Consider the following 15,202-nt stretch of genomic DNA (forward strand, 5'->3'; position numbering starts at 1 on the left):
GGTCGGGGAGGTGCCCACGAGGGAGAGAGAGCGACTACACAGTCAGCACGTTCCACCCGAGGTGAGAACACCCCAAGCAAGTGGCAAAAAAAAACGAGGAAGGACGTGGCGACAACAGAGATGATGAGGCGCAGCTGCCTGCCTATGCATGTATGGGTGAGGAGATGCACCATAAAGCAGACAACTAACAGGCACACCAATGGGCTCACCCACAGCTGCTCACCGAGTGCTTCCTTCAACGAGTCCACGTGTGAGGTGCTGGTGCGAGGAGGCGCCAAAGGGCACGGGCGGGCGGGTGCGTTAACGCATGTGTGCAAGGAAAACAGCAAGGAAGACAGCAAGAAAGGGAGTCAAGATGACCGCGGAAGGAAAATGAGCGAGGTGCTTGTACATATGTGTGCGTATGTACGCGGCATGGCTTGAGGAGGAGGAGGACGCACGGGGCCCATCGTGGGGCCGCATGGACATGAGCGCGCAAACAGGTGCGCTGCCTTCGCCACCGCTACGGATGCAGACGAGCGCGCACATCGTACGGCGTTCGCTTTCCTCTGCTTGAGTGTTTCTCCGACATAAAAGGAATGAATGATGATGTGTCATTAGCGTCGTTGAGGAACGTGTGTGCAAGTGCGTCCGTGTCCGGAGGGGTGGAGGTGGGGGGACTCCGTGGCATGCAAATTCGCTGGTCGCTTCGCGATAGTCTTTCCGGCACAGGCAAAACGTATTTCGTGTGAACGGGTGGCCGAGCAAGCACACACAAGACGAGAGAACGCGCGATCCGCTGCACCGGCGCCACCCGAAGTTCCTCCCCCTCCCCCTCCCTCAAATCCCTCGCCTCTCTCTCAAACAACAGAGCCGGCGCTCCCATAACAAGCAGGCGACACGCTACGCCGTCCACATCGCTTTGTGTGTGTGTGTGCGCGCGCGCGTGCGCGGGAGTTTCGGTGAATAGCACCGGTGATGCGCCGGCTACGGAGCGGCGCACGGCTGATCGGGTTCATGGGTTGTCAAGCATTGCTCGCACTGCACACACCCGCGCAACACGTGGCTCCGAGACAGCTTCATGTCCTGCAGGTATGCCCACTTGGTTTCCGTGTTGATGTGCTCCGCCTCGTCAGGGCGGAGCAGGAGGCACAGGCGGCGCAGCGTGGCAAATCCGATCTCGTCAAAGACAGTGCTGGCGTTGACCACATCGATCAGCTCCAGGGCTGCAAGAATCAGCCGACGAGTCCATGCGTCCTGCAGACATGGCGGGAGCCTCGGTGGAGACGCGTGCTGCCGGTGGGCGTGATCGCCCTTACCGCGATGCTGTCGCCGCGGCGACCTCGAGCACGACAGTGAGCCCCTGACGCGGTGCTCGGCAAGAGCACATACACCGTCCAAGACCTGGCGCACATCTACAATGGCTGAGTGCACCGTTCCTGTGCCGTGCCCACGGCTCTCAAGCACGGCCACTCGCGGTTCAGCGGAGCAAGCCTGCTGCGGAGACGCCAAGTCGCAGCCGCGCCACGGCAGGCGCTCGTCCAGGCAGTGCTGGTGACGCAGCGCGCACGAGCCCCCGCCAGAGTCGTCGCGGTGGGGTAGCGCCTCCATCACGGAGGAGGTGATGAGCCGGACCCCAGAGAGGACAAAACGAGACAGCCACGCCCAGTCCAGCCTCCGACTTGGCAGCGTCACAGATACCGGAGAAGAGGCCGCCATTGAGGCCTCACCACTGTCGGCGCAGCTTGACCTGGAAGTCACGCGCTTGGACGGAGGTAGTTCAAACGCAACCCCCTCCTGTACAGCGTGCGCCAGGGCCTTCAGGAGTAGTCGCAGAGCCATGGCATGTTCTCCCGGCAACAGTGGTGGCTGCGCCATCGCGACTTCTCTCGCTTGACGACGTGCGGGGGACGAGGACGGGCGCTGACTCACCCCATCGCCAGCACCGACACGGGGAGTGCCGGGTATGTCATACGCGCATGACGACCGACCCCACTCGCAACACCCACAAGAGGCGCACACGTTGACCATGAAGAGCGGGCGAAGACGCACCGGCAACGGTGTTGACGGCCCCGCCGCCACAGACGCCACACTCGCCCCGCATGAAGTGCAGGCAACGGTGGTCGCTGCGCCGGACAGCCACGAGGAATGAAGCCATCGCTCGTGTGATTGTGACGCCGTCGCCGCTGTTTCCTCTGATCGTACCGTAGACAACACTTTTGAAACTGCGCTCACAGTCCCGAACGACTCGGAGTGTCGCATAGTGACGTCGCCGGGCAACGGTGAGCTCGGTGGCAAGAGCAGTGCCTCCACCACCACCGCAGCGGTCGTCGGAGAAAGCCGCGCCGCTGCCTCACTCCAGGCAAAGTGGTCGTGAAACGGGCTCAGCACCTCGCCTGGACGACGCGGTGTAAAGGCGCACGCGGCGCATGTATGATAGAGAGGCACCGGTGTTGCACCTGAGTCGCCATAAGCATCTCCTGCTGCTCCGTGGACAACGTTGACATGCAGGCAGCCATCATGCAAGCACAGCCATTGCGTCGCGCATGGGACGTGCAGTGGGGCGTCTGCGCCTGTAGATGAGCAGGCGGCCTCATCTTCCGTTTTCGATTCGGTCCCTCGGACGTCCATCACGACGCACGCCACCTGTGTCACCCACCGCCGCCACCCGTCGGACACCGCCCGCTGCACCTCGAGCGGCCACGTCAGCAGCGCGTGGCACTGCCAGCAATGACCCATGCCAACACGACTCTGTGCCTTGCAGGAGGGGCACGCCTGCATCAACCAAGGCAGCGCAATGAACGGCGCGGCAGCGTTGTACTTCTCTGAAAGGAGTGAGAGACCAGGAATCGCCCCCGGCACAGCAGCAGCAGCGGCAGGCCGGCCGGCGCCACAGAGTTCGCAGTGAGTGCGTGTCCAAGGATTGAGCGCCGCCGTGCACTCGGCGCACCACCACAGATATGGTGAGTGCTGCCCTGTAGCAGCAGCGGCAGGAAGGACCGCACCGGTGGCAGAGGCGGAGAAATGCGAAGACGAGGTCGTCGACGATGACAAGGTGCAGTTACCGGCAGACAGCTTGTGCAGCTCTCGAACGCGCTGATAAAGAGCACCGCACCGTTCGCACCACGGCAGCATACGCGCCTCGATGGACTTGGGGATGTGCCCACAACCCTCACAAGCCAGCGCACCCACCGAATTTCTTGCGCCATTGACCTCACCAGCAGCGCTGGCCGCCGCCTCGCGCTTCTCCGGATCTGTCGTCGCTCGCCCGCAGCCGCGGCAGAAGAAAACGTGCTGCGGATCGTTCAAGGTGCGGCAGTGCATGCACGTCCACTGTCGCAGTGGCACGACGCGTACGATGGCGGCAGAAGCGGTGAACCGACTGGCTGCGCGACCGGTGCCGGTGACGGTGGCAGCAGCAGCAGCAGCAGCGAAGCGCCTACCCGCGGCAGCCGTGAGGTCTTGTGTCTGCACGTGCACGAGGTCTGCATCGATCGTGGAAGTGCTTAGCAACCGATCTGCCGCTGACGAAGGTGACTGAGCCACCTCGCCGCTGCTCTGAAACAACAGCGGTGGGACCAACGCTGTCCCACACACGTCGCAGCTCAACCCATGATCATCCCGGTCGTCCGCAGACGATGTCAAGCACCCGCACGCGCGGCACTGCAGCAGCACCGTCGACAAGGCATGGCATCGCCTGCAGGCTCGTGCGTACCGACTGTTCCACAGGTAGCACGCGCTGCACTGCCAGGGCTGACGCTGCTCCTCCTCGACTCGACGGTACTGCAAGATCACGCTGACACGATCGTGGAAGAAGCCGACGCTCCGTCCAGACAGAGTGGCTGCCCTCTGCACGGCCGCAATGAGAGACCCGGTCGGGCTGGTGGCAACCTCCGCGGCAGAGTGCCGCCGCGCTAACGAGCGCAGCAGCCGTTCGAGAGCCTCCAAGCCGATACGGGGCATCAAGCGCAGTGTGTCCAGTGCGTAACGCTCCGTGAAGCCAGCGTTCCACACGCGGCAGCGGGCGAGGAGCTGCGTATCACATGACATGGGCGCTGCCTTCTCCGTGTCTTGCGTTGAAGCTGTGGTGGTGGTCACTGGCACACACAGCCGATAGGCGAGGGCTGTGGGCACGGCAACGTTTGCGTGAGAACGAGACCCGTGGCTGGTGGTCGAGTGTCTAGGTGCAGGCATGCCGACAAGCTTGTAGAGCACCCCAAGCAACCACACCACCGTCAGCGCTACCCGCGCATCACTTCCTGCAGGGACATTGTCGCCGTCGACGGTTGATGAAGCACCTATACTGCCCGATGACGCCATCGACGGCGCCGGAGTCATCAGCTGCACCAGACGCGACAACAGCAGTCGAGCGACCGGTAGCTGAGGGTAGCCACAGAGGATCCTTGCTGTCACCGCACGGAGGTACTGATCCGTTAGGGATAGCTCTAGTGACGTGGAAGGAGACCCTGGTGAAGCCCCAGCGCTGTCACAGCTGCGTCGACACAAGTACGGCGCCACGCACGATGCCCAGAGCTCCACTGTCTTGGCCAGAAGCCCTTTATGCGGGTTTTCAGCCAGATGACACCGCAGAACATATGTGCAGAGCACCGCCGTCGTGCGGTCGCGCTCTTCTGCGTACGTGCGCGGCTGTCGTGACGGAGGCGGCAACGCAGACGAGGAGCGTGGAGAGGTGTTGAACTTTGATCCGATGTGCGGACGTGCAGCTGATGGGGACGCGGCATCGGCATCGTTGTGGATGCCGTAGACAGCGGCGTCAGAGGACGCCGAAGTGAGGCCTCGCACGACTGCGTGAAGGCACAGAGGAAGCGGAAGCGGTAGGGAGTACAGGTGTGCGTACAAGGAGTGCAGTTCCGTACGCATCTCTGCCGAGAGTGGCACCTCCTCCTCCTCCGCGCTGCCGTTGGTAGAGGTGGCAGCGGCGTCTGGAGAGGCCCCTGAGGCAAAAGCTGCCTGACACCACCGTGAGTGCTGCACCAAGGCGGCTGCCGCACCCTCCATTGCCTCCAGCAGCAGCTGGCGCACGGCAATCGCACCGGTGGACAGCAGCAACGGAGGAAGGGATGTAGAGGAGACGGTGGACGGATACGTCGCTGCCGCCCCGCGCGCGGTCGCGCTCGCTTGCAATAATGATTCCAGCACCTCCATAGCGACGCTGTACTGCCCACACTGCAGCAACGCCCGCCCCACCTCCCAGCTAGCCCCCATCGACGGATAGCGAAGGTAGAGTGCCCAAATCTGCTCCGGCGTGCCCCAGCGGGCGAGCACCTTGGCACTCAGGCGAAGTCCCTCCTGCAGCTTGGCAATCAGCCCAGCGCGAGTGCGCTGTGTGAGGCACTGCAGCAACATCGACCTTCGTGCAAGTGACATAGAGTAGGACGCACCACGGTCTTCGGCCCCTACTGACTCATCGTCGATGTTACCCCCCGACGCCGCAGACTCGGAGTCGGTGCCAGCCCTTTCGGCTACCTTGCCCTCCGAAGCCTCCAGCACCCTGAGGTGTAGCGCACACTCTTGCTGAAGCCATGCCAGCTGCTGCAGCACGGCATTCTTGTCCACCTCCGCGCCGTCGACGGCGTGTTCGCTCACGTGGCCGATAGTAATGAGGGTGTACGCGTCAAAGAGAGCAACCTCGCGCCACAGCATCGCACCTGCCTGATGTCGTTGCGGCAGATACACCGGCGATCGGCGATCGCGGCGACAGTGCCGTCGGCGCTCACCCTGAGAAGCCGGCGCGGTAGATTGCGGTTGCACTAGCTCGCCTGACAAGAGGCGGCGCCGCAACTGTGCTGCAGCTGCCCCCGTCGATAACGAGCCGGAGACACCACCAGCGCTGCGGCGCGGGGCATCCTTCTCGTGCCATCGTCGTTGCTGCGGCGGCGGCAAGAGAGCACCCACGACAGCGCCAGACGGGCCAACAAACCCGCTCACCATCTCATGCAGCTGCAACAGCGGCATGAGACGATGATGACGCTGCAGCGAGCTTGCAATGCGTCGGAGAGCGACGTAAGAGCCAACGGCGTAGAACTGAATCTCTTCCAGAGTTGCAGGCGTCGAGTTTGACGATGCCGGGCCGCGATGTCGTGTAGCCTTGGGCCTCGCTGAAGAAAGCTCATCACTGCGCCTCTCTTCGTCAGCTCCCTCGCTGAGCTCGACAATCGCATCCACCGCGCGGGCACAGTTTCGCACCATCCCACTGACCACCAGTTTCCAGTAGGGGTGCCACATGCCGGTGGAGTCGCTGTGGCTCTCTCCTCCGACGCCTGTGATGCCGCACCCTGCACACCAGTCCCGCAGCCACGTCTCCCCTGCCACCCTTCTTTTGTTGCCGCCGCCGTCTCCCTCGAACGTGTACGTCTGCGCCTCCGCCGTGTGGGTAGCCTCGGCGTCCAGCACACCCTGCCACGGGCCAAATGTATGCGCCCTCGCCGCCTTCTCGCGTTGCACCGACGTGTCGGCACCGCTGCCACCCACCACGCCTTTTCTCCGCGCCTCCGCAGGTGTTGGCGTGAGCTGAAGCAGCTCAGTGCTTTCCGTGGCGCACACGCGATCCGCAGCGGCGGTCATCCATGCGCTCGCAGCCGACCAGTTTGCTGCGCCGCCGCCGGGCGTTTGCACCGAGGTGGTCAACAGCGATGGTGATACCCGGATATGTGTGGTGGAGTAGCAGTGAAGCAGCCACGGCACACAGCTGCACCAGGCGGCCGTTGCTACCGAGGCGCCCCCCTCGTCCACGCCACGCTGGCTGTGCTGCACCGCCGCCGCTGCTGCCTCGACAAGCGTGGCGACGGACACCACCACCCCTGCATCCGCTGCGGCAGTGAGGACATGGACGAGGCACCCCAACGACTGGGCGTCGCGCTCATGAGCACCGCGCAACGCCACAAGCTCGGCGACAACACGGATCTCCTCAGCGAAGAATGCGGTGACCTCCTCACGCATTGCCTTTTCGGGGCCGCCGAGTGTACCGCCCTTCTGTGATGCACCTCGATCCACCAACCTCTTGAGAACAAGCTCCATCACCTGCAGGCGTTGCAGCACGCACTGCACAACATCGCGCTGCAACGGCAGCAGCAACGCCTCTTCGGCATCCGTCGACGTACCCACCAGCGGAGCTGGAGCGCGCTTGTCTTTTCGTGATCCCCCGCGGCTACTCTGAGCTGTCTTGGAAATGGAGGGCGTCGTTCTCGGCACACACGTGGGCAGTGATCGATACAAGAAGCGGTACGCACGCAGCAGGTCGCCCAAGGCGCGGACTTCACGGTTCAGGGGCACAAGATCCCCCTCCTGCTGGGAGGACGGCTTGGCCGGCGGTGGTGGTGGGGTGCCCCTCGACATCTCTTCAGGCATGGCCATCACGCCTGACGAGTATGCGCCACCTATGGAAGCGGGGCACAAATTGACCCAGCGCCGGAGCTGCAGAAGGTGGAACAGTGTAGGGCCCAGAGGTGCCTCCTCGGCCGCCTCACTGGTGCAGCCACCCCTGTGAGTGCTTGAGGAGGAGACTAGCGGTGCCGCCGACGGGCGCGATCCATCACTGTCGTGTAAATCTGGAGGCCGTGGCCGTGCAGCCACCTCACCCGATTCCAAGGGCACCGAGCCTGCAGTGCCCGCCACCTGCACCACCCCCATGGCGGCAGCCAAGCGCCATGCTGGACTTGACAAGGGCGCACGGAGGAGGAGCGGCGGCGCAGCCAGATGAGGCACGTTGCGTCGCGAGCGGTCCCCACCTACGCATGGCTCTCGCTGGGCGGGAAGAGAAAGAAAAGGACGCAGCACATGAGGCCTCCTCATGACTTTCGTGCTGTTCTTCGTTCAGTCAGAACAAAGGCTGCGGCAGCGGCGCGGGTGAGCAGACACGCACACGCGTTGATAACAAGTACAGAGGGATACACAGCCAACAACAAAAGGGAAAGGGAAGACAGAGTGCTGCTTTCTGTGTGGCTGCTGATCCTCCTCCTCGGCAGCTCATGGATCCGCCGCCGGACTGTGGACGGGAGGGGAGGGGAGGGAGTAGAGCAAACGGAGAACACGGGTGATCGGCTTTTGCGCGTCGGCTTCTAGCACTGGCATGCTATCCCCCCTCCTCCCTCTCTGACACTCGTACGTGCACTTAGACACCCGCAGCCAGCGATGCACCCCGTGTGCGTGTGCGTGTGCAAGCGAAAGTCGTGAATGAAGTCGATACGAGAAAGAGAGGCGCACAGCAACCGTGGCTGTGTTTCACATCCACAGCGAACGGAGAAGGGAGTGGTCCAAAGCGTGATGATAGAAAGCCACAAAGGAAAGGAGAACGACAGGGCAGAGGGAGCTGAATGCAGCGTAAAGGACGTTATTAGAGGTGCAAGAGCATTCGCCCCCCCCCGTTGTGCTCTCAAAAACCCGCGTTGCGCACTTGAAACCTCACCCCTCCCCCGAACGACGGCATGTCTGCTGCGTCACTTTGCCCTCTGGAACCGCGTGAGATGCGACGGCGGATGTAAAGTCCTCCACTTCTCCCGGCGTTGCCGACGTTTTGACGTCTTCATTCGCTTCTTTATGCCTGCGGATGTGCTCTTCTTCTTGTTGGTTTTCGGTTGTCTCCGTGTGAAGGAGGGAGGGCAGGGGTGGAGGTAGGGGGAGGGGGACGTCGGCTGGTGAGGCCGAACGCCAGCGCCGCAGTGCGTGGAGGCTGAAGCTGAGCACCGGAAGAGGGAGAGGAGAGAAGCAAGCAAGGGGGAGAGTCAGTACGGTCGCCTTCCGTTCTCTCTACAACGCGCATCCACCGGCGCTTTTCGCACTCCACACACACACACACACCACAGAAACATTCATCCGTAGTGCACAAACGAGGACACGAAGCAACGAATCGCAACGACTGCTGCCGGTGCCGCCATCGGTATTCCTCCTCTCACACCTTGGCAAGGCCCCGCATCAACAACAACGCCGATGCCGCGGCTAGCGCTTGCTCCTTCCACTTGTCCATTCACCTCAGTGGAGGAGGAGGTGGGGGGGGGGGGCTTCAGTCTCACGGCGCACTCTGGGTTTGCTTCTTCACGGCATCCACCACGTCCTGAACCCGGATCGCTCGATTGGTCACGACGCGGAGGCGCTCGACCGGTTCATAGAACGGAAAGAGAATATCGCGATAGAGTACCTCGAGCGTGCGCTGGAGCTCCTCAATGCGAGCGGCAGAAGCTGAAGAGAAGACATCGGCACTGGTCGAGGCGGCGGTGGCTGCAGTAGCAAAGTCGGAGGAGTGGGGGAGTGCGTCTCCGGAGTTTGCAGGTGCAGAAGACATGAAGCTTCAGCGGTGGCCGCGTCCACGTGTTTGCCCCTAGCCACGTGCTCGTGCGTGTGTATGTATGTCGCTCTGTGCGTGGGTATGCGAATGGGTGGAGGGGAGAGAGGGGCGCCGAGGTCACGCACCTCCTCCGTCGTATCACTATATCGGGCCCGCTCAGCGTGTGTTCAACTGACCCCGACACAAGCACACACTGCCTCAGTGTCGATGCGTGGTGCCGCCACTGTGAGCGGATGGGGGAGAAAAGGAATCACGAGCCACACTGCACACACTCACATGCATGTCAGCGTGCAGGTATGTGCCAGTGCAATGCAGAGGTCGAAGAGGGAAGAAGAGCGAGCGACACACCTGTGAAGAGAACCAGGGGGAAGGCAGAGTGCTATCTGTGGTCTGAGAGGCCACGCGGCATATAAAATGTGAGCGGGTGGGGGTTGGGGGGTGACCAAGGACAGCGAGAGGAGGAAAGGGGTGGTTGTTCCGCGACTAACCCCCTCCCACCCTCTCCCGTCTCTTGGTAGTATGTACGTTGGTGCACATACACGGCCCCCCTCACCTATGTATGTGTGTGTGTGTGTGTGTGTCGGGGGGAGGGATAGGGCGGGTGTTTCGCTTGCTAGCGCGTTGCTGCTGCAGCTGTGGCCCTGTCCCTCGCTCCCTCCTCCTTCGAGGGCGAAAAGAAGAGCGAGCAGAGACACACGAAGAGCAGAAGCGCACGAGCGGTGAGCAGGGGATAGTCGGCCGGGGGTGACGTGGCGCGCCGCTCACTCACACGCCTACCCATCGCATGAAGGAGAAACGAGCACTCATTCGTGTGTGCGTGCCTTCGTGGGGAGTGCACGCGCGTGTGTGCTGTCACACACCTGCGGGAGGACGAGGGGAAGAACAGACGCTCTGAGGCAGAGGGGCTGTCAAAACGGTCTGCACATGCCCCTCCCCTCCCCCTATCACGGTGTCGCTGCCATCTGGGGCACGGCATGTGAATCTCGCCATCACACACACACACACGAGCACACATCCCTCCTTGATAAACCTCACTCGACGTCGTGTAGCAGCAGATCGAGCAGCGCGCCGAGCCGATCAGAGCAGGAGAGCACGCGGCGCTCCGGCTTCCCCATCGCCTTTGCCAGGACAATCCCATCGCGTAGCAACAGATGCACACCAGCCATCATGAGAGGCCGCTCGGCCACCTTGTGGCAACTTAGCGGGTACTTGCGCGCATCGGTGAGCGTGTAAGGGGCCGCCAACACCTGCTCGGCGCTGATGTTCGGCGACTGAAGCACGTGGCTCTGTCCGCTCGCTAGAATAATCGGATAGGGCAGTGCGCAGCTGTACAGGATAGAAAGGACAACAAGCAGGTGACCGGCATGGCCGAGACCGATGGCCTCCTCCTGCATATCCTCTGCCGTGCTTGCCACCAAATGCGAGGCACTGTCAGCTTCGGCGCGTCCAGCAAACATGATCGGGAGAGCGCACTTGTTGATGTGGTCCTTCGCGTCCGCCGCGCGTGTGCAGGCCTCATTCGCGTACTGGGACGAAAGCTCCACCGTGTACATCAGGCACAGCTCCCGCGCGCGCTGCTGCCTGCTTCTGGCGAGCTGAGCGCGGAGTCGTGCGCGCTGTGCCTCCTCTTCACGGGCCGTCACCTTTGATTGCTCTCCCGCCTCGGGTGATACCGTGTAAACCTGATAGCTCTGCAGCTTGGCCTGTGCCTCCTCTTGTCTCTGTAGCCGCCGTTGCCGCTCCTCCACCTGCTCCCGCAGCGCTTCCAGCTCCAGAGTGGAGAGGGTCAGCTGCTCTCGTGCAGCTGTCAGCTGCACGCGAAGTGCGGCACACCGTGCCTCCCCCGCACGCTCCAGTGGATCAGCGGCGGCTTCACGATTCAAGTCCGCTGCCAGTTGTCCCTGCCGCTCCTCTGTCAGCTCCGCCAGTCGCTGCCATGCAACTGTCGCGAGCGTTGCCGCCTTCACGTCCCCTATGGTCATACGCAGCGGACCGGCACGAGGGACAGCAGTGGGTGGGTACCGCCAGCCAACAGAAGACGGTGCCCGGCTCCACGGCAGCTCTTCACACGCCGCCGCCGCCTCCGCCGCGGCAGGCGTCATGATCGATGTTTGGCCAGCGATCGTGTGAAGCGTGGCGGGAAAGGAAAACGTGGGTTGCAGCTCGGCCTCCGTCGGCGGTGAGGCAAAGGTGCGAGTTCGAGCCGCCTGCATCTCCTCCAGCAGCGCCGTGGCCGCAGCTGAGATGTCTGATAGGCACACGCGCGGGACAAAGACGCCGTCCGTGTATCGTAAAAAGATGATGGGTCTGGTGCAGCATCGAGTTTGTTGCTGTTGCTGCTGCTGCTCGAGGTGAAACACTCGGCTCAGTGTAGCGTCTGCCTCCTCCATGGTCGACCCGGCGTATACCACGTCGCGCATGTCCACTTGGCAGCGATGCACGCACACATCTGTGGGCACAATGTGATCGAGAGTAGTTGTGGGCGGCGTGGTATCCGATGCAGACGCCATCAATGACACCGCGTTTGAGAGGCATGCAGCCGTGTAGTAGAAGGCAAGCTCAACCTGTGTGGCCGCGCCGTACGCGTTCAGTTGCCCAGGCGGTATGGCGGACCAGCAGGGATGTGAACTGCCGCGCGCCACCTCACTCGTATACACGGGAACCGGTGAGGTAACGAGCGTGGGTGGCCACTGCCCCTCCATGGCCCACTCGTCATCACCGTCGCCGCGGCCGCCGTGCTCCCTTGTAGCCCCTGTGTCGCGCTTCGATCCCGCGGACGCGGCACTGCTCGCCTGGCCAACTCCAGCGCCCGATGACGAGAACGGAGGAAGGGCGCCGATGGTGTAGTAGACTTCGATGCACAACAAGGGGTTGTGGAAGTTGACTGTGTGTGCTGATGAGCTGACGTCAACGATGCCTGCAGGGGTGGCGTGTACTGCTTCTTCGTCGAGTAAGGTTATGTTCTGGTCTGGATGGGACGAGAGCGGCAAAGCCAAACGCCAGGAGTCATCAGCAGTCGTAGCGTGCAGTGGCGGCGACGGTGATCGGCGACGTAATGTTCTCATGGAAACCCCTTCCCCGTCAGACTGCATACTCGAGCTCTGGCAGCTGCCTCCCACGCCCCCCTTTGCCGAAGACGCAGTCGAGTGTAGCGAGGAGTCGTAGCCGCCGTCATCAGGTGCACTCGTTGGCTGAGCTGGCACCACGGTGGGTGCAGCACGCCGCGGCCGCTGTGCCGCCAAGCACACATGTAGCGGAGCGCAGCGGAGAGAGACACCAGAGAGGTGTCTAACGCAACGAAAGTCGAACGGAACCAGTGACGCCATTGAGCGCGCTGCGGTGCAGTAAAACCGCCTTGAGAGAGCGGTGGTGGTTTGCTAAGATCTTCGGGAGGAGAAACGAAAGGGGGAAATGCGAAGGGTGGATCACCACCACAGCTCGGTCAGCCGTATCTGCACCCTGGCACATGCAGGCGTGTATCCATGTGTGTGTGTGTGTGTGTATGTGGGTGTGTAGGTGTGCATCACGTTGGGACCGTGAAAAGGAGTGCGAAGGGGATGGAACAACATGCATGCGACACACAAAAGGGATTATGAGGGGAGGAGGTACACAAGCACCGCACGAGTTGCGAGCGAAACTGTGAAAAGAGCGGTGGAAGCACCGACGCAGCGAAGAAGACCACGAGAGTCCAAAAAGAGAAGGGGAGGGGGCGAGGCGCACACGGCATACACGAATCTACGGGCGCTTGGCATCATTTCCCTCCCCCCTGTCCTTTGCTTCTCTCTCGGTGCGCCCCACCCCCACCCTCCTCTCTCTTTCCCTTCTTCGACCACACCCGCGCAGGTCCGGCAACGCGTATGTGCGTGGCATCGTGGGGAAGCCCAACACTGCAACGCATGGCTGAGAGCTGCCCCACGTCTGAGTAAGGCTCACGTCTCCCCCCCCTCTCCCGTCTATCAGTGGGCCTCTTGCTCTCTGTATGGATTCTTGTCTGCTGTTATGATGAAAGGAGGCTTATCCATTTCCTGGACCGTGTGTGTGCGCGCACCCCACGCGAGTCTCACACGCACACAAACGCCCTTACACCAGGCAACAGGAGGCTTTATTCGGTTTATGCTGTGGACTGAACAGCCGCCAGCGGCGCTCCTCGCCCCTCGCCCCTCTCCTCCTTCGCCCGGTCTCACCAGCGTCCGCCAACATCGTGGGAAACTACTGCCCCAGCGCCCGGCTGTGTAGCCACAAAGGCCGTGGCGAAAGCGGTGTATGGGGAGGAGGGGACAATAAAAGCAAAGGAAGCGGCGCGCAAGCCCTCGGCCACCTCACCCACTGCAGTGTCCGCCTCACTGCTCGTTGTCCTCAGCCTGGTCGACAGGGAACACTTCGCCGCGCCTTCTCGGCGGCTCTGGTGTGCTACTGCGGTCAGTCTTCGCTTGTCCACCACCTGCCCCCCTGCCCGCAGCACTACCGCTGACGCTGCTAGCCGGCTCCACGCGTGTGTGCCCCTCGCACACCCGTGCGCATTGCACGTGCGCTGTCATTGGATATGCGGAGAGGCACACCGATTGGGTGATGTAGTCGATGCCGTCCAGGTTGCAGTCGTCTGTGCACGAGATGCAGTAGAAGGCTGTCACGTGCTTGATTCCGCCCTGCAGAGAGTCATCCACCGGTGCTGCGACAGCCTGCTGTGCCAGCTGCGTCGCCGTAACGATGGGAGAAGAGAGGCTGTTCGTGAGCCCCACCACCTCTGCGCCATGGGGAATGATGGGCGCCACGGAACCCGGCATCAGCCGCATTAGCACCTGCCCATCCGTCGAGCAGATACGTCCATCACGGAGCAGGGCAAACATGAGACCCCGGAAACGCGCGTACGTGCGCGGTGGCCGCAACGCCGGCGACACCTCGATCACCTTTCCTTGCCGCACGAAGAGACTAATGTACACGCGCAGCCGGTGCCGGTAGGCGAGGTCGGAGTCGAAGAGGGCGAGGAGACACTGATGAACAATGTCGGGCCGCACGTCTTTCAGGGACTCGTTCGCAATCTCGGTCGTCGCCGCCCTGTCGTAGGCGTCTACAAGACCCATGTTGCCCAGCAGGATCCCGGCCTTCTCTAGGATAACGACAATGTCGCGCGGCTTTGCAGCACCGCTAGTGTTGCGAGGAGCGTTGCTCATGAGGCGGCCACCTCGAGACGAGGAAGCAGCAGCAGCCGTGCCGGGGCGTTGTGACGACGACGAGAAGCGAGAGTTGGTGAGAGACGAGGAGAAGGGACGGGTCCCAGCGCTGCCAGTGCCCCCACGGCCTCCACGACCGCCACGCGTGCGCTCACCAGGCAGGTGCGGCCGCGGAATGGACTCGTCCGCGACCTGCGGTCGATACCCGCCGGACCACTTGGAGCTGCTAGACATGCCAGCTGCGCTGTGGTCCCGATCACGAAAGCTATCCCTGCGATCGCCGCCACCACGGCCGCGACGACCGCCGCCCTCGAAGCTACCGCTACCACTGCGCTGGCGCTTAAAGTTGGACTGCATATCTACTGTCGATGGAGGAGGTGGGAAAAGAAGAACCGAAGAAGTAAACACAAAAGGAGCGAGTCGTAGAGGCATGCCTGCTCGCCGGTGAAGGGGCAAGCACCGTCCACCTGGGCTCTGGAGATGTGGGGTGTACGTGCGTGTGCGCGTGTGTACATATATCCTTTCGAATGGTGCCAATCTCTCCCTACAACGGGGTTGCCAGAGACTCACCTCAAGGAGGAGCGAACGCATGATGATGAAGACAGCACGCTGATGTATACCGTCAACTTGTGCTCACGATACTGTGGGCGTGCGTTTTTTGTTTTTGCTGTGGGGGGAGGGGGGTTGTTCGCATCTTCTGAGAAGGCAAGAGGTCATTAAGCACGCCGTGTGTCCTGCGAGAAACTAAAAC

General features: G+C 62.3%; 3 protein-coding genes across 3 annotated transcripts; all 3 read right to left on the minus strand.

Annotated features, from left to right (window-relative positions):
- Positions 1-966: 966 nt before the first annotated feature.
- On the minus strand, positions 967-7,353 carry LMXM_27_2230 (conserved hypothetical protein; the record flags this gene model as incomplete). The annotated part of the gene is made up of 1 exon (XM_003876752.1): positions 967-7,353. One exon carries the CDS (start codon positions 7,351-7,353, stop codon positions 967-969), a length of 6,387 nt encoding a protein of 2,128 aa, XP_003876801.1.
- Positions 7,354-10,311: 2,958 nt separating this feature from the next.
- LMXM_27_2240 (conserved hypothetical protein) lies at positions 10,312-11,982 on the minus strand (the record flags this gene model as incomplete). The annotated part of the gene is made up of 1 exon (XM_003876753.1): positions 10,312-11,982. The coding sequence occupies one exon, from the start codon at positions 11,980-11,982 to the stop codon at positions 10,312-10,314; it is 1,671 nt and encodes a 556-aa protein (XP_003876802.1).
- A 1,638-nt stretch (positions 11,983-13,620) lies between these two features.
- On the minus strand, positions 13,621-14,361 carry LMXM_27_2250 (conserved hypothetical protein; the record flags this gene model as incomplete). Its single annotated transcript, XM_003876754.1, has 1 exon — positions 13,621-14,361. One exon carries the CDS (start codon positions 14,359-14,361, stop codon positions 13,621-13,623), a length of 741 nt encoding a protein of 246 aa, XP_003876803.1.
- Between the last annotated feature and the right edge of the window lie 841 nt (positions 14,362-15,202).

This window comes from Leishmania mexicana, chromosome 27, assembly GCF_000234665.1.
Source record: "Leishmania mexicana MHOM/GT/2001/U1103 complete genome, chromosome 27".
In the NCBI taxonomy this organism is placed as follows: Eukaryota; Euglenozoa; class Kinetoplastea; order Trypanosomatida; family Trypanosomatidae; genus Leishmania; species Leishmania mexicana.